This window comes from Ochotona curzoniae, unplaced genomic scaffold (genome assembly GCF_017591425.1).
Source record: "Ochotona curzoniae isolate NIBS_2020 unplaced genomic scaffold, NIBS_Ocur_1.0 scaffold_4937, whole genome shotgun sequence".
Lineage (NCBI taxonomy): Eukaryota > Metazoa > Chordata > Mammalia > Lagomorpha > Ochotonidae > Ochotona > Ochotona curzoniae.
The window spans coordinates 5,717,517-5,740,013 of record NW_024467126.1 but is presented as its reverse complement, the minus strand read 5'-3'; the positions used below and the strand labels follow the sequence as shown (position 1 = coordinate 5,740,013).

Here is a 22,497-nt window from a genome sequence, read left to right as displayed (position 1 = left end):
GCCAGCGGAGCCAGGGGACCAGGAGCCGGGCTGTAGAGCCTATGACAGCTCAAGTACAGGTGGCCACAGGCTTGGGCTGGGGACCCTGGGCTAGGAGCCCCTCCCCCAGGGTATCAGCCTCCGTGGGTGGCAGGGTCAGGGGTGGACAGGACATGGCCAGCAAGGGCCCTGTCCACAGCCTGCAGCCCCTGTCCACGGCCAGCCTGTGCCAGCAGCACCTACGGGCCCATGGTGCGGCGGACTGTGCCCCCTAGTGGCCGCTCCTGGTGGCAGGACCTGGGCTGCTGTTTTGGGGCCCTTGTGGTGCCTCAGCATGGAGCCTGACCTTTCTGCCCTGCCGATGCTCTGCAGAAGCCCGCTGGCGGCCACGCCATGAAGGAGGAGGCTCTGCTGAGGCGCCGCTTTACTTTCTGCCCGCCGGCCTCACCCCCGCAGAAGGCAGGCGCCCAGAAGCTCAGCCGGAGCCTGCCGCTCAGCGCCGAGCTCTGCCTGCTGGGCCCAGGTGGGTGCGGCCTGAACGTGACCCTGGGGTGGGTGCGGCCAGGCTCGGCCTGAGAGGCACCTGCTGGGTGGACCCTCGGTTCTGAGATTTTAATGGACAGCAGGCTGAGCACCAGGCAGGGTGGTCTCGTGGCCAGCCTAGGGGGCCAGGTGTGCCTGCTGGGCTGAGGGGGTGAACTGGCCCCACAGGGCAGCCTCTGCCCCTGGAAACCTGGATCCCAGACCTTCACGGCTGTGACCTGTTTACCCATGTGTGCAATGGGCTTACTTCAGGACCTGCTCCATAGGGTCCAGGGCTCTGAGAGGGCAGCTGGCCCAGGCCTCTGGGGTACATGGAGAATGCCTGGGGTGATATTCACCCCTGCGTGGGCTCCAGGCCTTCCTCGCCTTCTCGCTCACGCCCGGCCTGACTCCCGGCCCCCTCCCTACCCTGTGAGAGAGCTGTCACCAGAGCGCTCCCAGTCCCTGGGCGGGAAGGGGTGGCTGTGGGCTGTCAGGGTCAGGGAGGGAAGGTCAGGGAGGGTCCCTGGGGGCTGTCAGGGTCAGGGAGAGAGCGTCCCTGGGGGCTGTCAGGGTCAGGGAGGGAGGGTCCCTGGGGGCTGTCAGGGTCAGGGAGGGAAGGTCAGGGAGGGTCCCTGGGGGCTGTCAGGGTCAGGGAGGGTCCCTGGGGGCAGTTAGGGTCAGGGGAAGGAGGGAGGGTCCCTGGGGCTGTCTGTCCTTAGGGCAGTGCAGGATTTGGGCCACAGGGGCAGAGCAGAGCGGCCTGTGGGGTGGCCTGCTGGAGGGGAGCCTGCAGCGGCCGCGCCCTGTCCCGGTCCTGCCCCTGATATGGTAGGTCCCTGGTGAGGTGACTGCTGATGGCTACCAGCCAAGCCTCAGAATGCTGGCAAGCCCCCGCCAGGCCCCAGGCCTGACTGAGTGGCACTGCCCCGGACTCAGCCTTACCGCTGTTTGCAGGGAAGGTCTCAGAAGCCAACGGCCCGTCCCTGCCAGGAGATGAAGGGCCCCCGTCCCCAGGCTCTGCTACCAGGGTGTCACCGGTAAGAGACTGGCTGTCGGAGGCCTAGGGGCCGGGGGCCCGGTGCAGTGGGGTGGCCCCAAGCACACCGGTCATCCCGGGCAGTCCCAGTGTCAGCTGCGGCACAGGGTGCAGCCTGGACACTTGGTGGGCAGGAAGTGCCCCCTACAGAGACCTGCGTGCCCACGGTGTGGGGAGAGCTTCCAGGGCCCCTGCCTGCTCGTCCATGCCCCTGGCAGGACAGGAAGTGGAGCAGCCTCTGCCCCCGTGGGCACTCCCCGGGGAGTGTCAGGGAGGCAGGGTCCTTGGGGACGGTCAGTGTCACGGGGGGGAGGGGAGGGTCCCTGGGGGCAGTGTCAGGGGAGGGACGACAAGGAGGAGGGGGCCCCTTGGGGTGGTGGATACCCCCCAGCCTGGGCAGTCCCGCCTGCCCCTATACCCAGCCCCTGTCTCCCGCAGGCAGACTCCAGGCTGTGTAATGGCTCTGACAAGGACTGTGTGTTCCCAACAGCCAGGGTCACCAAGAAGGAGACTCTGAAGGTGGGCCCCGGGCAGGGGAACGGGGGCCGCAGGGTGGCTGGGGCTGGGGAGATGGGCCTGGGCTGGGGGTGCTTGGCTTAGTCATGACGCCCAGTGCCGGCCAGGCCCAGAAGGAGAACTACCGGCAGCAGAAGAAGCGAGCCAGCAGGCAGCTGCTGAGCGCCCTCATGGACCCCAGCGTGGTCATCATGGCCGACAGTCTGAAGGTAGGTGGGTGACCCTACACTCGGAGCCCCACACTGGCCCCTAGGACTCCAGCCTGCAGGCGGAGCCTCCATCCTATCACTCAGCCTCACGGGGTGGCGGGGTCCCCAATCCTGCATCTGCTCCCAGCGCCCCTTAGGTGTGTCTCTACCATTGTCCACTGCCCCAGCACAGCTGGGTGCATCCAGAGACCGCCTCCAATGAGGGGCCTGGACCCCCACACCTGGGGGGCCCTGGGGGGCTGCTCCCAGGCCAGTCTAGCTCCCCTGAAACTCAGAACTGTGGGAATAGCAGTCCCAGTGGCCCCAGCCGCAGTGTGGCCTGGAACCCACCAGCACCCTGTCCCATGTTGCCCTGTGCAGCCGCCTACTGCCCAGCTGAGCACACGGAGGTGGGGCGTGTCGGGGAGGGGAGCCCCGGGCGCTGACCTGTGGGTCCCTAGATCCGTGGTACGCTAAAGAGCTGGACGAGGCTGTGGTGTGTGCTCAAGCCGGGCGCCCTACTCATCTACAAGACGCCGCCGGTGGGTCAGTGGGTGGGCACGGTGCTGCTGCCCTGCTGCCGGCTCATCGAGCGGCCCTCCAAGAAGGACGGCTTCTGCTTCAAGCTCTTCCACCCGCTCGACCAGTCCCTGTGGGCCGTGAAGGTGGGACGGGAGGGAGGGGCTCCGGGCCGTGAAGGTGGGACGGGAGGGAAGGGGCTCCGGGCCGTGAAGGTGGAATGGGAGGGAGGGGGCTCCGGGCACAGGGGACGGGAGGGAGGGGCTCTGGGCACAGGGGACGGGAGGGAGGGGGCTCTGGGCACAGGGGACGGGAGGGAGGGGCTCTGGGCACAGGGGACGGGAGGGAGGGGCTCCGGGCACAGGGGACGGGAGAGGAAGGGCTCCGGGCCCTTGGGGTAGGGCCGTGCACAGCCAGGGATGGTGGGCACATCTGGGCGCCCAGAGCTGCCAAATTCACGAGTCAGTTTTTTTCTTTTTGACATTTCATGTATTTGAAAGGCAGAGTTACAGAAAATGAGCGAGGGAGAGAGATCTTCATGGCTATTTCACTCCTTAGATGGCCACAACGGCCAGGGCTGGGCCAGGCTGAAGCCAGGAGCTTCTCCACGTGGGTGCAGGGGCCCAGGCACGAGGGCCATCGCCACTGCCCTCCCAGGCACTTTAACAGGGAGCTGGATGGGAAGTGGAGCTGCCAGGTGGCGCTCATGTCGGATGATGGCACTGCAGGTGGCAGCCCTACCTGCTGCCCCACAGAGGGAGAGCCAGGCAGCCATGCAGGCATCACCCTGAGAGCCCAGGGCCTCCTGGTCCCACGGGGTGCTGGGGACGAGGTGCGTGTGGAGTCAGGAAGCTGGGCCTGGGGCACCATGCCTGCTGGTCCCACAGGGTGCAGGGGACGAGGTGCGTGAAGTCTGGAAGCCAGGCCTGGGGGCACCGTGCCTGCTGGTCCCACGGGGTGCAGGGGACGAGGTGTGTGAAGTCGGGAAGTCAGGCCTGGGGGCACCGTGCCTGCTGGTCCCACGGGGTGCAGGGGACGAGGTGTGTGGAGTCAGGAAGCCAGGCCTGGGGGCACCATGCCTGCTGGTCCCACGGGGTGCAGGGGATGAGGTGTGTGAAGTCGGGAAGCCGGGCCTGGGGGCACCGTGCCTCCCTCTCCCTTGTTCACTGCCACGCCAAGGGGTGTCCAGCAGGGCTCAGGGCCCGCTGCTGACCCGGCCTCTGCCCCCGCAGGGTCCCAAGGGCGAGAGTGTGGGCTCCATCACACAGCCCCTCCCCAGCAGCTACCTCATCTTCCGGGCGGCCTCTGAGTCGGACGGTGAGTGCCCTGCCAGCCGCCCCGAGGGGTGGGACACAGCCCTGGCCGGAGCAGGTGGCCGCAGGACCGGCCGCTCCACTGCCATCGAGGACATGGCCTGAAGTTGGAGACACTCCCAGCTCGCCCCCTTCTGAGCCTGGGATCGCCCAGGGGCAGAACAGGGCTTGTCACCCCAGGGTGGAGGGAACCCAAACACCAGACCAGGCATCCTGAGAGCCAACAATGAGGGCGCTGGAGCCCAGGCACTTGCCTGGCCTGCACACCAACCAACCACCCTGGTCTCCCTGGAGGGGCGTGTCCTGCCCGCATCACCCTCCAGTGGCTGCCCCGGTAACTGCAGCTGCTCCACCTCGCCCTGGGCCCCTCGCTGCCAGCGCATCCTGGGGCGGCAGGTGCAGGGCCGTCCACTGCCACCTCCCAGCTACGCCTAAGGGCTGCCCCGGCAGCCTCGCCCCAACAGCACTCAGCCTAGGCCCAGGTCTTGCTGGTGGGGCAGCAAGGGGCTCCCTGGTGAATAGATGTTGGGGGGCTGCTGGGCTCCCGATGGGGAGCAGTACCCTGCCTCGCCCCACAGGCCGCTGCTGGCTGGACGCCCTCGAGCTGGCCCTGAGCAGCTGCAGCCTCCTGCAGCGGAGCACGCGTAAGCAGGGCCGTGACACGGACCCCAGCTCCTCGCCTGATGGACTGCCCGCCTCGGCTGCCCTGCCCCAAGACCATCACCTGTTCCCGTGAGTCAGCTCGGAGGCGGGCAGTCCCACACGCAGCAGGGTCCCCTCGCGGGGCTGTGCCGGGACCCACAGGTGCCCCCTCTCTCAGGCTGAACGGCCCCTCCTTGGGGACCCCCCTGAAGAATGACGCCTCCTCAGACAAGTGGCAGGCAGAGGACAGCAGGGAGTCCGATGCCGAGGTCCAGGCCCACAGCTGCCAGACGGACAGCGGGAGCGATGGCTCCGAGCCCCCCGGGGGCCCGGCACTCAGGGGAACCACCTACCTGGAGCAGGACCACGAGGAACTGGGGGAGGTGAGGGTCCCATCCAGCCCCAGGGTTGGGGGACTGGGAGAGTGCCCCGTTCCCTCTGCCCCAGCCGGCTCCATCCTGTGGTCACCCAGGCCTCCCCCTTGGTCATGCCAGGCCCACGCTGGGACTGTCTGAAGTTCCTCTGCCCTCCTGTGCCTTGCTGTGGCCAGACCCCAGGGCACCTGTCCGAGGGAGCTTAGGTCTGAGGGGCCGGCCAGCATGGGCACTGAGTACCTACAGCTCTCTGCCCCTGGACGGTGAAGTCCGCAGGGGCAGCTGGGAGGCTCGTCCAGGCGCCCAGCACGCACTGCAGCGCCAGCGGGGCAGGAGAGCCTGGCGTGGTGCTGCCAGCTCAGGTGTGCCCTGGGGCCTGACGGGTGTCCCCGGCCCAACTGGGCGATGTGTCACAGGTGGACACAGCGTCGTGGGAGAACAAGAGCCTGATGTGGCTGCTGCTGCGGCAGCTGCGGCCGAGCATGGACCTGTCCCGCGTGGTGCTGCCCAGCTGCGTGCTGGAGCCGCGCTCCTTTCTGGACAAGCTCTCCGACTGCTACAGTCACGCCCACCTGCTGTCCAGGTGCGCAGGTGCCACCCACCGCCCGAGGCCCGCCCACTGCGCGGCTCCCACGGCTGGCATGGAGGGAGGGCCAGGAGGACCAGAACCCCTGGTGGGTCCTGGGATGGACAGGGTGGGCCGCGGGGCAGGAGGGGCCGCACACCGGCCGGGGCCTTCCTGGGGCGGGGCGCTGGGCCCTGGGGACCCCTGGGATGGAGCCCCGTCGGGCAGAGGTAGCCCGTGGCCAGCTGGAGGCATGGAGGGGCGCGTCCAGCGGCCTGAGGGCCTGTCAGAGCCAAGGCCACCCCGCAGGGCGGCGCTGGAGGACAACGCCTACGGCCGCATCCGCCTCGTGCTGCAGTGGTACCTGTCTGGCTTGTCCAGGAAGCCCAAGGTGAGCGGCCCCTCCACTGGCCCTGGTCCTCAAGGCCTGGGTCCCGCTCACCCACCAGCCCTTCGGGGCCTCCCGGCTGGGGGATAAGACCCTGACCTCTGATACTCCTATGGGGACCCCAGTTCCAGGAAGGGGCCGGGCTGGACCCTTTGCCCACCATGAAGGAAACAGCCTCGAGTCAGGTAAACCAGGGCCGTGACCCCAGCCACCCACACCAGGGCCGTGACCCCAGCCACCCACACCAGGGCCGTGACCCCAGCCACCCACACCAGGGCCGTGACCCCAGCCACGCACACCAGGGACAGTGACCCCAGCCACGCACACCAGGGCCGTGACCCCAGCCACGCATACCAGGGCCGTGACCCCAGCCATGCACACCAGGGCCGTGACCCCAACCCCAGCTACGCACACCAGGGATAGTGACTCCAGCCACGCACACCAGAGCCGTGACCCCGACCCCAGCCATGCACACCAGAGCCGTGACCCCGACCCCAGCCACGTGCTCAGGGGCCCATGCACCTGGGCCTGCTGTTGTGTGCTCAGGGATTCCCTTTGGACGCCCATGCTCAGTGCTTAGAGGACGTGCTGGGGTGGGCTGAGGGGAGCCGCTGCAGGTCTGCCCACTGCCCTGGCCTGGCCACCTGTTGGTTGTGCGAGGCAGTAAGGCTCAGGGTGGGGAAGACTCCCACAGGGGTCAAGGCCATGGCCCTCCTCCTACTCTCAGAGCCTGCAGCCCTGGGCTGGAGCGGGCTGCACCCACGCTGGACGGGCCCTTGTCATCCGTGGGCCAACAGTGGACAGCGTGGCCGCCCAAGATGCACCCACGGCCAGGAGGCGGTCCTTCAAGTCAGACGCCGGTGCTCTGATAGACTAGGCTCCCTCCCAGCGGCCAGGGCGGCAGGCAGCGCCTCACCCGCACCCAGCTGCCCAGCTTGGGGTCGGCCCTGCGTGGGCCTCTTCCGTAGATCCCTGAAGGTGACTGTCCATTCCACAGGGAGTCAAGAAGCCCTACAACCCGGTCCTAGGGGAGACGTTCCGCTGCTGCTGGTGCCACCCACACAGCGACAGCCACACCTTCTATCTGGCCGAGCAGGCAAGAGCGTTGGCTGCAGGGAGGCTGGGTGCTGTGGGCGGCCCTAGGTGCTGTGGGCGGCCCTGGGTGCTGTGAGTGGGCCCTGGGTGCTGTGGGCGGGCCCTGGGTGCTGTGAGTGGGGCCTAGGTGCTGTGGGCGGGCCCTGATTGCTGTGAGTGGACCCTGGGCGCTGTGGGTGGATCCTGGATGCTGTGAGTGGACCCTGGGCGCTGTGGGAGGAGTCCTGGGTGCTGTGAGTGGGCACTGGGTGCTGTGGGCAAGCCCTGGGTGCTGTGGGCAGAGTTATGGGTGCTGTGGGTGGGTCCTGGGTGCTGTGGGCGGTCCTGGGTGCAGTGGGCAGTCCTGGATGCTGTGAGTGGGCCTAGGTGCTGTGGGCGGGCCCTGGGTGCAGTGGGCGGTCCTGGGTGCAGTGAGTGGGCCCTAAGTGTTGTGGGCGGGTCCTTGGGTGCTGTGGGTGGATCCTGGATGCTGTGAGTGGACCCAAGGTGCTGTGGGAGGAGTCCTGGATGCTGTGGGCGGGCCCTCTGGGTGCTGTGGGCAAGCCCTAGGTGCTGTGGCAGGCCCTAGGTGCTGTGGGCAGCCCTGGGTGCTGTGATTGGGCCCTAGGTTCTGTGGGCAGGCCCTGGGTGCTGTGATTGGGCCCTGGGTGCTGTGGCAGGCCCTAGGTGCTCTGGGCAGGCCCTGGGTGCAGTGGACGGCCCTGGGTGCTGTGGGTGGGCCCTAGGTGTTGTGGGCGGGTCCTTGGGTGCTGTGGGTGGATCCTGGATGCTGTGAGTGGACCCAAGGTGCTGTGGGAGGAGTCCTGGATGCTGTGGGCGGGCCCTGGGTGCTGTGGGCGGGTCCTGGGTGCTGTGAGTGGGCCCTCTGGGTGCTCTGTTTTGGGGGTGCTGTGCCTGACCCCAGTACGGCCTTCGCGAGCCTCCTCCCTGCCACTGCAAGGCCTGGGACTCCCAGATCTGGGCCTCGTGGCCCTGTCGGGGCACAGGGCCCCCATTTCCCTCGGGTGGGGGGATCTGTTCCTCCCTGCAGGCCTGGGCAGGTTTCTTGGGGGTCCCCCCAGCACCCCGCTGCTGGGCGTGGCAGGAGGGCGCGCCCCGCTTCCAGAGCTGCCCCGTGCGCCCGCAGGTGTCGCACCACCCGCCCGTGTCCGCCTTCCACGTCAGCAACCGCAAGGACGGCTTCTGCATCAGCGGCAGCGTCACAGCCAGATCCCGGTTCTACGGTGAGGGGCGGGGCCTGGGAGGGGCGGGGCCAGGGGCGTGGTCAAGGAGATGGGCTGGGCCCAGGAGAGGGGCGGGGCCCGGCCCAGGAGAGGGGCAGGGCCTAGGTGGGTAGTGTCATGGCGAGGGGCGGGGCCTGGGAGAGGGGCAGGGCCTGGGTGGGTAGTGTCATGGCGGGGGCGGGGCCTGGGAGAGGGGCAGGGCCTGGGTGGGTAGTGTCATGGCGAGGGGCGGGGCCTGGGAGAGGGGCAGGGCCTGGGTGGTTAGTGTCATGGCGAGGGGCGGGGCCTGGGAGAGGGGCAGGGCCTGGGTGGGTAGTGTCATGGCGAGGGGCGGGGCCTGGGAGAGGGGCAGGGCCTGGGTGGGTAGTGTCATGGCGGGGGCGGGGCCTGGGAGAGGGGCAGGGCCTGGGTGGGTAGTGTCATGGCGAGGGGCGGGGCCTGGGAGAGGGGCAGGGCCTGGGTGGGTAGTGTCATGGTGAGGGGCGGCACCTGGGCGGGCAGGGTCATGGGGGCGGGGCCACGGATGGGGCGAGGGTCACGGATGGGGCGGGGCCTGGTGGACGGGACGCGGACGCGGGCGAGGGGCCTTGTGGGCGTGGCCAGGGAGAGGGGCGGGGTCATGCGAGGGGCATGGCCAGGCTGCAGGAGTGGCCCTGTCTCTCATTGCCCAAATTTTACGTGGAAGCGGCCTGGGAGGGGTCAGGTTGCAGGAACACTGTCAGACCTAGGAGCAGGGCCCCTCGCCATTCGCCCCTCGTCCTGACCGCCAGAGCTTTGCCCCTGGCCCTTTGCCCCTTGTCCTGACCCCCGGACCCTTGCACCTGGCCCTGGCCCCTGGCCCTTTGCCCCTGGCCCCCTGGCCCTTTGCCCCTGGACCCTGACTCCTGGCCCCTTGCCCCTGGCCCTTTGCTCCTGGACCCTGGCCCTTTGCCCCTGGCCTTTTGCCCCTGGACCCTGACTCCTGGCCCCTTGCACCTGGCCCCAGCCCCTTGCCCCTGGCCCCTCACATCTCACCCCAAGGCAGGCACACCCAGCTGGGCTGAGCTGTGTGGGCCAGTGGCCAGTGGCCCACTGCCTGTTTAATGGATTAGATAAGAATGCCTGCAGTCCCCCCCACTGCCCGTGTCCGGAACCCCTAGTCCGTGCCAAGTGACCAGCGTCTGGGGACGGTGGTGCCACACACAGGGCTCTGAGCCACATGGTGGGAGGGAGGTGCACAGGCCCGCCTTGGCCAGCAACCCGGGTCCTGTCCCCTCTGCAGGCAACTCGCTCTCGGCTCTGTTGGACGGCAAGGCCACGCTGACCTTCCTGAAGCGGGCGGAGGACTACACGCTCACCATGCCCTATGCCCATTACAGAGGTGAGGGCTCTCCTGAGGCGCCCGCGCCCTGCCCTCTCCCTCTCACTACTTGTGGCCAACCTGCTCCCTTGTGGCTTCACCGCCCCAGCCTCATTGCTTTTAATGTTGTTTGATTTTGAGTCAAGTTTCTGAGACTTTAAGAAAATCTAAAAAAAATAAATAATAATAATAACAATAAAGCTATATTTGTTTAAAAAGCATAGTGACAGAGAGGGGAAGGAGGTGGGAGGGCTCCCGGTCCTCACTGCCTAAGGCATACAGGGTGAGGCTGGCCAGGCCATTCCCAGCACTGGGGCCAGCCTGAGCCGCACGCCCAGGCTGGGTGGGAAGCGGAGAGGCGGGGCGTGAAGCCAGCACCAGGCACGGGGGTCCTCGGCCAGGCCCCTTGCCCATCAGCAACTTCTTCCCAGGCATTGTATACGGCAGCCTGACCATGGAGCTGGGCGGCCAGGTGGCCATCAAGTGCGCCCAGAGCAACCTGCAGGTGGACCTGGAGTTCAAGCTCAAGGTAGCCTGGCCCGGTGGAGGGGGGCTGGGAGACCCGGGAGCCCTGCTGTGGCATGGCGGGGAGGACCTCCTTTCCCACAGCCGGGACCCCGAGCCAGGGTGCCAGGGGGCTCTGCCCCAAGAAGCACCCCTGGCCCCAGCCAGGACCTCACAGGCGTCCACCCGTCCCTGCAGCCACTCTTCGCGGGTAGCACCAGCATCAACCAGATCTCGGGCTCCATCAGGCGTGGGGATGAAGTCCTGGCCACGCTCAGTGGACACTGGGTACGGGGGACCCCGGGCGGGTGCCAGCGTGAAGATGGGGCGACCCTGGGGCCGGGCGAGGGGCTCTGGAGGGAGGGTGCAGGGTGAGGGGCCCTGGAGGGCGGCAGGGCGAGGGGCCCTGGAGGGAGGGTGCAGGGTGAGGGGCCCTGGAGGGCGGCAGGGCGAGGGGCCCTGGAGGGAGGGTGGCCGGGCGTGGGGCTCTGGAAGGTGGCCGGGGCGAGGGGCCCTGGGCGCGCGGCTTGCAGCCTGGGCCTCTGACGGCACCGGCCTGGGCAGGACCGGGATGTGTTCATCCAGGAGGCAGGGAGCGGCGGCCCCGAGCTCCTGTGGTCCCCCGGGCAGGTCGGCGCGCAGCGGCTGCGGAGGCGCACGGTGCTGCTGGCCGAGCAGGGCGAGCTGGAGTCGGAGCGGTGAGGCCGGCGGGCAGGGGAGGCTGGGCGGGCCTGCCCGAGCGCCGCCGAGGCCGCTGCTCAGGCGGCTGTGTGGCCTGCAGGCTGTGGCAACCGGTCACCAAGGCCATCCGCCAGGGCGACCAGCACGGGGCCTCGCGCGAGAAGTGGGCGTTGGAGGAGGCGCAGCGGCAGCGCGTCCGGGAGCACCAGCTGAGCCCCACGGCCTGGGCGCCCCGGCTCTTCCAGCAGGACCCGCTCACGCGGGAGTGGCACTACCGCCACGAGGAGTGAGTGCCCCAGGGTGGGGCATGGGAGTGGCCGGGTGGCGCCCGCCTACAGGGCCAGCCCTCACGCGGGCTCTGCCCTGCAGCCGCAGCCCCTGGGACCCCGCGAAGGACGTGGCCCAGTATGAACACGATGGGGTCCTGCTCACGCTGCGGCGGGAGGTCCTGGTGCAGGATACGAGGCTGTCGGGCAGCCCGCGGCACAGGCCTGAGGTGAGCAGTGCCCCTGGGCTGGGGAGCCAGCACTCCGAGGGCAGGAGGGACCCTTAGCTCCCCCGGGGTGTCCTACAGGGACACTGGACCACCCACACTGAGTACAGCCCTATGGGCGGCGGCTGGGCTGCCTGGCAGGAGACCCCTAAGGCCCATCGTGGGGTGGTGGCCACTCCCAGGCCGGGGAGGGTGTGGGCGGTCCAGCAGCTCCCCTCTGTCCACAGAGGCGCCTGCGCAAGGCCAGTGACCAACCCTCCGGCCACAGCCAGGCCACAGAGAGCAGCGGCTCCACGCCTGAGTCGTGCCCCGAGTTTTCAGACGGGGAGCAGGAGGAGGACCTAACGGCCGGTGAGCTTCCCCCCGCCAGCCCACAGGGTCATCAGGGGGCTGCCTGTGTCCTCGCATGGGAGGGGTGTCCCTCCAGCCTGGTCTCTGACGACAGCTGGACCCCAGGGCTTGTCAGCAGTCTCCCAGGGAGAGACCCCAGTGTGCTCTGAAGGCTTTCCAGGGCAGGGGTGAGGCTTGAGCCTGGCCTCACGGCTCTCTCCGCTGTCTCTGCTGGGACCCAGGCAGCACAGGTCCGTGTCCCGGGTGCCGCAAGGCAGCCCAGCAGCTGCAGGCCCTGCGGGAGGCCGTGCTGGCCCTCCAGGGAGCACAGCAGGAGCTCTACAGGTATGTCCCAGAGACGGGTGCGTGGGGAGGGACAGGGAGGTGCCCGGTCCACCAGGGTGTGACGAGGGTGCGTGGGAGGGAGGGACAGGGGAGGGGGTGTCCAGCCCCTGAGGATGCAATGGGACTCCCTTGGATGGGGTTCTTAGGCAGCTCTGGCCAAGCCCTGAGGCCTCAGACCCTGCGAAGCCAGAACTGCAGCCATGGGGTTACAGGGCACGTGGGCATCCTGCCCAGCACTGCCGCCTGGGTGGGCATCACTCAGTGTCACACCGGAGCCCTCTGGGTGGCTTCAGGCATCCAGGCCGCAGGGCTGGCTCCAGCACAGCTCCACCTCCTGCTTTGCAGGTACCTGTCGGCCACAGTGAGTGTCCTGGTGCAGCCCAGGCCCGCGGCGCCGCTGGGCCTGCTGCAGAGCCCGCGCTGCTGGCTCCTGCTGTGCGTGTGCCTGGCATGTCAGCTCTTGGTTACGTATGTTCTGAAATAGAGCCTTGGGGTGGCCTGGCCCTGGGCATCCAGCACTTTACACGGCCCCATCGGGGGCAGGAGTGGCCAGCACGGCCCCTCAGGACGGAGGGTCTGCGCACAGGGGGACGGCCAACCCGCACAGCCCTGCCCAGCACCAGCCTTAATGCTACAGCCAAATGCAGCTCCTCGTATGCCGCGTCCTTGGCCACACGCGCCCTCATTCCCGGGCCGACCCCCACTTGCCGTGCAGCTCAGTGGATTTAGGGCAGTCACTCCAGCAGCAGCGAGTGGGAGCAACCAGGAGCCCCAGAACTGTCCTCTGTCACCAGCAAGAGCTGCCCCACTCACGCACGACACTGGGGTCACCCAGGAGGGACCCTGGGTGGATTCCAGGGGAGAAATGGGCATCCCGGGTCCCAAGTCCACCTCTGGGCTGTGCGGACAGAAGCCCAGCAGAGAGCAGCTGCCCACGTGTAGATGTGCTGCCAGCGAGGGGGCACAGGCCAGGTGCGCCCAGCAGCGGTGCCCGCTGGGGTGGTCTGGGGGACTGCAGCGTGCCACTGTGCCCTGCCTGACCAGTCTTCCATTTCCCACATTGTGGCGGGCTCCATTACAGTGTCCCGGGCCCACGTGTGCGGCTACAGCTGTGTACCCATGCAGAGCCTTAATCTACTATGTGGTGGTCCACCCCAACTGCAGCTGGTCGCCGTGTCCGTCTGTGCTCAATGCGGGGATAGAGACATGCCCGTCATGGGCCCCCTTGCCCAGGGGAGCTGGCAACACCAGGGGGCCGTCGGGGTTGCAGAAGCCCCCTACGAGTGACCGGGTGTGGTGAGGGGCTGGCCCATGTACAGACCTGGAGGGGGCCGGCTGACCGTGTGGTTGGCGGGTGGGGACTGGGGCTGGCTGACCACATGGTCGGCAGGTGGGGACTGGGGCTGGCTGACCACACGGTCGGCAGGTGGAGACCGGGGCCGGCTGACCATGTGGTCGGTGGGTGGGGATGGGGCCAGCTGACCACGTGGTCAGTAGGTGGAAATGGGGACCGGCTGATCATGTGGTTGGCAGGTGGGGATGGGAGCCAGTTGACCACATGGTTGGCGGATGGGGACAGGGGCCAGCTGACGGTGTGGTGGGGATGGGAACCACAGACCAGCTGACCATGTGGTCGGCAGATAGGGATGGGGCCGGCTGACTGCGTGGTCAGTGGGTGAGGGCATTCTAGCTGCCTAGAGGGGCTCAGTCCGTCAGAATGCCACAGCTGCCCTGGTACAGGTGGGCACACTGGGGCCCCAGCAGGGAAGGGTGAAGCCAGGATGCACATGTATGTCCCTAGGGGCAGGGGAGACCAGGCAACCAGCCGGCCAGGGCTGGGGCTGCGGGTATCCTGTTGGGCCAATCACATGCCTTCCATCCGGGTGGGGTGGGGGCCTCCCTGCACTGGGGGAGACACAGACCTCCCCTCCCAGCCCTCAACCACCCAACGGGGCGGAGGGGTTTATTCTGGGGAGAAGTTTGCTGGGAGCTTCTGTTAAGGGCAGAATTGGCAGGTTAAAGACTTCTGAGCCACATGATGACTGGGGTTGGGGGATGGGAGTGGGGTACGCGAGGCGAGGGGAGGTGTCCCAGAGCACGCTGGGGCAGGGGTGGGGGCCCCACCCTCCTCCTTCCTGGGGCTCCTGGGCGTGAGATCGCCCCTTTGGCCTGGGGCAGGCAAGGTCCTCGCAAGCTGCCCAGGCAGAGGGCCGGGCTCCCGGGACTGACCGCGGCAGGCCCACATGTCTGTCCTCAAGGTGGACAGGAGGGAGAGTCTTCCTTCTGCCAACCGCCCAGCATGGCTGCCAAGCTCCCCAGGACCTGGTGGCTGGGGGTGGGAACGGGGAGAGCCCAGGGAGGGGCCTGTGAGGGGCATGGGGAAGCTAAATCTGAGTGTTGGCCAGGGAAGTGCGCCCCAAGGCATCGGGGCTGCTCACGCCCAGGTAACAGCAAGGAAGCACTGGGCTGGCGTGGCTGCCTCAAATACAGTGCACACTGGCTCTGGTCCCGGCTGCCCCACTTCCCATCTAGCTCCCTGCCTGTGGCCTGGGAAAGCAGTCGAGGACGGCCCAAAGCCTTGAGACCTTGCATCCGCATGGGAGACCGGGAAGGAGTTCCTGGCTCCTGGCTTCAGATCGGCGCAGCTCCAGCGGTTGTGACCACTTGGGGAGGGAACCAGTGGTGGAAGAGCTCTGTCTCCTTTATCTCCCTGTAACTTTGCCTTTTGAATAAATAAATCTGTAAACCCAGTGTGTGCGTGTAGGCAACAACACACCCCCAGCTCCAAGCGCCCTGAGCAAGGTGTGGACTGTGGCCAGGCTCAAGGTCTACGTGTGCGTGAGTTACTCTGGGCTCAAAGTTCGCGCAAGCACGGGCCTAAGCCTGACTTCCCACGGCAGCACCTGCCTCTCTGGGCCATTCGTCACTTGTCAGAGCCACAGTGAAGTCCCCGGGGCTCCTGGCCGGGTCGCAGCCAGCCGGGAGCGGGGCCAGCCCATCTCGTCCCGTCTACCTTCCGTGGTGCGGCTGCCTGACCTGGCCACCTCCCCACCGCACCACACCACTGGCTCTTGACGTCAGGGTCTGTCACAGCAGACCAAGGGATGGCTCAAGGAGCCAACTTCCTGGCACCTGCTCGGGCGACCTGGACTATGACCGTGCCCCAGCTCGGGTGACAGAGTGACGTAGCAGAAGGAAGACTCTCCTTCCGGGTCTGATCCGTGTCCCCGGCTGCCTCCTGCCGGACCATGGTGACCGCAGCTGCGCCAGCTGGGCTTGTAGGGACAGCAGACCTGACCACTTGCTCAGTGCGGCTCCCCCAGCACTGCCCAGGCCCCCCGGATTTGCCTGCTCTGAGAGCCCCAAGTGGGTCCCACTCCTGTCCCTTCAACACTGGCTTGCTTTACTCCACAATGTCCTTTTTCTTTCTTTCTAAAAATGTATTTATTTATTTAAAAGTCAGAGTTACAAAGAGAAACAGAAAGATCTTCCACCCGCTGGTTTTCTCCTCAAATGGCTGTGAGGCCGGGCAGGTCCAAAGCCAGGAGCTCCACTGGGTCTCCCACGCAGGTGCCCGAGGACTTGGACCACCCCTGTGGCCTTTGCGGGCAGCTGTACTGCAGCTCCCCGTGACACGAGGCCAGCCCGGGCTGACCACCCGGAGCCACGCTTACACCCGAGCCCCTGCCCTCTGCAGCCTGCTGTGGTCTGCCTGCTGCCTCCTCGTGGGCCAGGGGCCGTGTCCGAAGTGCCTTTGTCCTCTGTTGGTGGAGCTCCCACGCCTGGCCGGGGCCCGAGGGGGTGGGAGAAGGTGACTTGCAGCCCTACACTTCCACTGCCAGGATGAGCCCCCAGGTGACTGGGCATCCCGCCGAGGCCGTCCTGGGCCATGGTGGCAGGGTGAGCCCCCAGGTGACTGGGCATCCCGCCAAGGCCGTCCTGGGCCATGGTGGCAGGGTGAGCCCCCAGGTGACTGGGCATCCCGCCAAAGCCGTCCTGGGCCATGGTGGCAGGGTGAGCCCCCAGGTGACTGGGCATCCCGCGGAGGCCATCCTGGGCCATGGTGGCAGGGTGAGCCCCCCAGGTGACTGGGCATCCCACCAAGGCCATCCTGGGCCATGGTGGCAGGGTGAGCCCGTCCTGAGTGACTGGGCATCCCGCCAAGGCCATCCTGGGCCATGGTGGCAGGGTGAGCCCATCCTGAGTGACTGGGCGTCCCGCCGAGGCCATTCTGGGCCATGGCGGCAGCTGTACCAGAACAGCTCCCTTCAAGCCTGCCCAGGGAAGGGGGAGATAAAGCATGTCCATTGCTCCTTTCCTCTCTGGAGCCATGGGGCTAAGTGTCCCGCTGTGGCACCAGCATCCCGTACGGGCACCAGTTCAAGTCCGGCTGCTTCACTCTGGTCCAGCTCCCTGGGAAAGCACGGTCAAGCGTTTGGATGGAGGGCGCTCCTGGCTCCTGGCTGCAGCCTCAGCTGTTGCGGGCATTCACGAACCATCAACTGGGAAAGATTCTCCTCTGTCTGTGATTCTGCCTTTCGAAGAAAACAGATAAACCGTAAGATTAACAGAAGAAAGCCAGGTCGGCAGTGGGTCCCCCGTCCCTCCCCTTGCGCCGGAACAACAAGAAATACCAAATTTGGGAGCAATGAATTCACACTATTTGCCCTAAACTTCGATCCTTTCCACTCTGATCAAACACATAATATTTATTGAAAAATAAAATTTACAAAAATGTATATACATATAAAATCACAACAAAATTAAAAAGTATTATGACTCATTAAAAGAAGAAGGCCAATGTCGGATGTTTGAGACATGCCAATCTTCAGGGACGAGTCTGGGTGCCCGGGCACAGCTCGCTCTGGTGAAGCCGCAGCCCCTGGGCCCCGGGCATGGGCGGGGCAGCAGGCACAGGTTTGCTCACAGGGCAGGGGGCCGCCCACGAGTGGGGCAGTGGGCACAGACCTGTGTCCCTTTCTTGTGGGGACAGATTAGGGGTGGGGTGTTTCTTCTTTTACTGTTTTCCCCCATTTTTTAATGGAGCAGAGAGAGAGGAAAATCTTCCATCTGATGATTCACTCCCCAAGCAGATGCAGCAGCTGAGCTGAGCTGATCTAAAACCAGGAGCCAGGAGTTTCTCCCAGGTCTCCCACGCGGGCACGGGGTCTCAAGGCTTTGGGCCATCCTCGACTGCTTTCCCGGGGCACAGACAGGGAGCTGGAAGGGATGTGGAGCTGCCGGGATCCTAACTGGTGCCCATGTGGGATGCCAAGGCTGGCAGGTGGAGTAGCCAGACCAGCAAGTGGAGGCATGGCGCCGGCCCCATCATTACTGCTGTGCTTCTAATTTACAATTTACTTGAAAGGCAAAGAGAGAAATGACCCCTTGGCGGATTCCTGCCCACAGCGGCCCGAGGCCCTGAGCACCATGACCTTGGCGGAGAGGCTGCGGGTGGGGCAGGCTGCCCGCTGGGAGGAGGAAGTGACTCTGGCCACACGCCACTCTCTGACCCTATCAGAGGCGGAGGACACAGCAGCCTCGCTCCCTCCTCTTCCTCACTGCCCGGGGCTGGGGAGGGGCACTGGCCTAGGAGGCGCCCTCCACCCGCACGCCCACAGCTGGCCTTGGCAGGTGCGTTTCCTGGGCCCTGTCTCCCTTTGCTAACGTGGGTTTTTTGAGAGAGTTACAGAGAGAGAAAGAGGAGCTGGATGGGATGGTGGCACCAGCTCCCTCCCACACCTCAAATGCCTCCACAGAACCCTCCAGAACGCCGCGGACCAGGCTAGCTAAGTCTTTGCTACGGCCTGGCTTGCACACAGACGCGTGGAGGAAGGAGACGCAGTCGGCTCTGCGGGTGCTCTCTGAGCTCCATGTTTGGGGTAGTAAATTCCCCTGGGGACTCCAACATACAGCTACCCGCAGCAGGGGGCCCTCAGGTCAGGTCTGGGGTGCAGCCCATTGTCCCCCTTCACCTGTGAGTGACAAAAATTGTATCCCACCCCCACCCATGGGCCCCACTGTCTCCTTTCCCAGTGAGTCTGGGGCTCAGCGGGGTTCGGGGTAGGGGCCTTCTCATTGGCCTGGACCTCTGGGGACCTGGCACTCTCACTCCCTGGCTGGCATGGAGGAAGTAAGTAACCACAGTGGGAAGTGAGGCGCCCCCACACCAGCAGCCCAGCCCAGGGAGGGCCCAGGACCGACTCCCACCCACCCCCCCCAGCCCTGGAGTCACACACCACGTCTGGGAGTTGGCAAAGCTCCCCCTGCCTTGCTGGGCACGCAGCCGCGGGCATGGTGTCACCCTGTTCCCTCCCTGTCCCCGACCCTGCCACCTGAGGGATGTGGGGTTTGCAGCTGGTTGCCTGGGCAGTCACAGCCGTAAGGGGAAGTGCAGGGGACGGTCCCTACTTCACCATTTGCCACTTTGCTTGGCCATCCGCCCCTGAGCTCAGCTCCCGGGGTCCCCAGCACCTGGGATTCTGAGGATCCCTGGGCAGGGGTGAGGGGTGGTGCTGGCCCCAAAGGACGTGGTGCTCCAGCCCTCTTGGGTCACGCCCCGCAGCCTCCGGGTCCTGCTGTGACCACTTTCCCTCTAAGGTCTTGTGATCTTTCAGGAAATGAGGCCAGTTTGTATGGGGTGAGTGGAGCGAGCCGTGTGGAGGGGGCGGCTCCCCAAGGAAGCCTGGCCTGGGTGGGGCTGCCCACTGCCGGGTGGCTGCAGCGCCCCACCAGGGCCCCGGGTCAATGCTGAAATGGATCAGTAAATGCAGGATGTGGATTAGCGGCTCCCCTGGCATCTGCTCTGTCTTCCCCTAGGCTTCCTGTCCCCGAGGCCGGTCAGCTGCCAGCTGGCGCCCAGAGCTAACAAAGGAGCTGGGTTGCTCACCCGCTGTGCTCCGTGGTCACACAGTGCTTAAAGCCCAGGGTCAAGGGGCTGGGCAGTGAACTCAGGCACTGCGGCAATGCTGGCATCCCACATCGGTGCACGCTTCCACTCCTTGCTGCCGGCTGAGGTCTCCGGGAACAGCAGCCAGGACAGTCCAAGTTCTTGGCCCCGCCACTCCCCGGGGAGACCTGGATGGAGCTCCAGGCCCCTGGCGTGGACCAGCCCTGGCCGTTGTAGCCGTGTGAGACCAGCAGGACCCCCACGTGTGCCTGCTGTCTATCCTCTGTCTTGCCTCAAACTGGCCTTCCCCGTGCACGTGACAAGCCCACCCTGCAAAGCCATCTTTTCTAGATTCCTCTTAGCTTTTCTTTTTCTACTCTAGATCGACCTCAGTATGTGACCCAAAAGGGTCCAAATTTTTTTTAAGGTTTATTTATTTGAAAGGTACATTTCCAAAGAGAGAGATCTTCCATCCACTTTTTTACTGCGCAAATGGCAGCAGTTTGGGCAGGGGTAGGCCGAAGCTAGGAGCCAGGAGCTTCTTCCAGGTCTCCCACGTGCAGGGGCCCGAGCCTCTGGTCTATCCTCCACTGCTTTCCTAGGCCACAAGCAGGGAGCAGCGTGGGAAGTGGAGCAGCCGGGGCTTGAACCAGCACCCACGTGGAACGCTTAGCCTGTGCTCCACAGTGGGGCCCTGGGTTCCCACTTTCAAGCTCACTGCATCCTGGGGCTTCGCTTAACTCAAAATACCCAAATTCTAGTGTGCAAAAGCTGCTGTGAGCTGCAATGTTCTGTTGTTAAAAGCCTTTGCCATTGTGAGGAGACCTGGTCCTCATGCATGCCAGTGCATGCCACGTCCTACTTAGGGTGACCCCCCAAAGCACCCACCAGGCTGGGCTAGGCTGTGGCTGATGCGATTTAGCCAGCCCAGGTCTCCCATGTGGGTAGGTGCCAGACACATCCCCCCATTTACCCCCTCTAAACCACTCCGTCTTAGCTCCCTCTCCTACCTGGGAATGCAGTGGCCCAGCCTGTGGAACACTCTAGAAACCACTCCCCAGGCAATCTGCAGCTCCCTGCCTGGGCTGGATGGTGTATCCCTGTGTCAGGTCTAACATGACAACCTACTGGCTAGATCCTTGCCTTGTGTGTGTGCCAGTTCAAGTCCCGGCTGCTCCACTTCCCATCCAGCTCCCTGCCTGTGGCCTGGGAAAGCAGTCAAGGATGGCCCAAACCCTTGGGACCCTGCACCTGTGTGGGAGACCTGGAAGAGGCTCCTGGTTCCTGGCTTTGTATTGGCACAGCTCGGGCTGTTGCAGCCAGTTGGGGAGTGAACCAGCAGATGGAAGATGTTCTTCTGTCACTCCTCTTTGTAAATCTGATATGCCTTTCCGATGAAAATAAACTTATTTTTTTTAAAAAGATTTATTTATTTTTATTGGAAAAGCAGATACACAGAGGAGGAGAGACAGAGAGGAAGATCTTCTGACCGATGATTCACTCCCCAAGTGACTGCAACAGCTGGAACTGAGCCAATCCGAAGCCAGGAGCCAGGAACAACTTCTGGGACTCCCACGTGGTGCAGGGTCCCAAGCCCTAGGCCATCCTCGACTGCTTCCCCAGGCCACAAGCAGGGAGCTGGATGGGAAATGGAGCAGCTGGGACATGAAGCAGTGTCCTTGTGGGATGCTGCCACTGCAGGTGGCTGGTTAGCCTGTTGAACCATGGCACCAGTGCCCACAGGCTTCATTTAAAAATAAATTAATATACCAACTGCAATAAATAAAATCTAACTGTAGATTTGTGGGTGAAAGAGCTTAGAAACCTGCCCCAAGCAGAAGACTCTGCTAACCAGAAGTACCATGACCAAGAGCAAAAGAAGAGACAAAGGCACGATGAATATTGCTGAAGACTCCCCTGCAAAGGAGCACAAGCCTTTGCCAACCCCAGAGTTAACTGAGGAAGACATCAAGAAGATGGGGGACACAGAATTCAAAACCCTTGTTATAAAGCTTCTTATCAACAACGAGAAGTACATAAAGCAGGAGTTCAAGGAATTCAAGGAATCTGTCACACAGCAAATAACAGCAGTGAATCCAATGAAAGCTGATGTGTCAGAAATGAAGAATACGGTGAGGCAAACTAAAAGTCCAGTGGAGAGTCTCCAACACAGAATGAAGGAGGCAGAAGAAAGAATTAAAATTACGGGCCCAGCATGGCAGCTCAACGGCTAAATCCCTCACCTTGTACATGCCAGGATCCCATATGGGTACAGGTTCTAGTCCCGGTGGCCCCACTTCCCATCCAGCTCCCTGCCTGTGGCCTGGGAGAGCAGTCGAGGACGGCCAAAGCCTTGGGACCCTGTACCACGTGGGAGACCTGGGAGAGGCTCCTGGCTCCTGGCTTTAGATCGGCACAGTTATGGCCGTGGCGGTCACTTTGGGTAGTGAATCAACAGGCGGAAGATCTTCTCTGTCCCTCCTTCTCTCTATATATCTGACTTTCCAATAAAAAAAAATAAATCTTATAAAATTAGGAGATATTTCCTGTCACCAGGGGGAAACAAACCAAAAGCTGGAAGCAGAGCTGGATCAAGCTAAAAAAAAGAAAAAAAAAATTCAAGAACTGAGAGTATTGGGAGTCCCAGAAGGTACAGAAAGAGAAGCTGCGTTAAAAAATGTATTTGAACAAATAATAAGGGAAAATTTCCCTATCTAGAGAAAGAATTGGGAAACAACATCCAGGAGGGGCACAGAACTCCCGACAGGCTTGACCAAAAGCGATCTTCACCACGACATATAATAATCAAGCTCTCTTCAATTGAACATAAGGAAAAGATCCTTAAATGTGCACATGAAAAAAAATCAACTGACATACAAAGGAATGCCAATTAAACTCACAGGAGACCTCTCACAGGGAATTCTACAGGCCAGAAGAGAATGGAGCGACATTTTCCAGGTTCTAAAAGCAAAAAATTGTCGGCCCAGGATAACATACCCAGCAAAGCTTTCCTTTGTCTTTGAAAATGAAATAAAATGCTTGCACAGTAAAGAAAAGTTAAAAGAATATGCCTCTTCCAAATCTGCCCTATTAATAATACTTACAGATGTTCTCTTGACAGAGAAGAGGAATAGCACCTACCAAAACCACAGGCAAATGTGAAGAACATCCCAGTGAAATGACAACAGAAGGCTAAACCAATGAACAACCCATTCCTAAAATGACAGGACTAAATTACCACCCATTCATATTAACCCTGAATGTCAATGGCTTAAACTCATGAATCAAACAGCACAGATTAGTAGACTGGATTAAAAAAACAAAACGCATCTATTTGTTGTCTAGGGGAGACAGGTCTCACTAACAAAGACCAGTGGAAACTGTATCTCAGGGGCTTTCATTTTTGTGTGTTAGTTTCATATCTTCAAAACACTGTCTTCTGATTAAACTCACATCCCACAGTAGTATCACTTTCTGTAAGACGATTCTTGATTTTCATTCCTCAACGACACAGTAGTCATTCAGTAGCATGTTATTTAACTTCCTGATGTTG

The 22,497-nt window shown here is 63.6% G+C and overlaps 1 protein-coding gene across 3 annotated transcripts; it reads left to right on the top strand.

Annotated features, from left to right (window-relative positions):
* The first annotated feature begins 372 nt into the window (after positions 1-372).
* OSBPL5 (oxysterol binding protein like 5) lies at positions 373-13,151 on the top strand. Of its 3 annotated transcripts, none has more exons than XM_040970842.1 (21): positions 373-502; positions 1,459-1,541; positions 1,979-2,059; positions 2,164-2,265; positions 2,706-2,909; positions 3,996-4,080; positions 4,655-4,808; positions 4,897-5,099; positions 5,489-5,675; positions 5,967-6,048; positions 7,043-7,141; positions 8,267-8,363; positions 9,625-9,723; positions 10,134-10,231; positions 10,405-10,494; positions 10,771-10,904; positions 10,988-11,173; positions 11,257-11,390; positions 11,591-11,731; positions 11,953-12,055; positions 12,401-13,151. In XM_040970842.1, exons 1-21 carry the CDS (start codon positions 373-375, stop codon positions 12,537-12,539), a joined length of 2,631 nt encoding a protein of 876 aa, XP_040826776.1. In that variant the 3' UTR covers positions 12,540-13,151. The 3 variants fall into 3 exon arrangements, with proteins under 3 accessions (XP_040826776.1, XP_040826777.1, XP_040826778.1); XM_040970843.1 differs by having other exon boundaries at positions 11,257-11,392; positions 11,608-11,731; XM_040970844.1 differs by lacking the exon at positions 2,706-2,909.
* Positions 13,152-22,497: the final 9,346 nt, after the last annotated feature.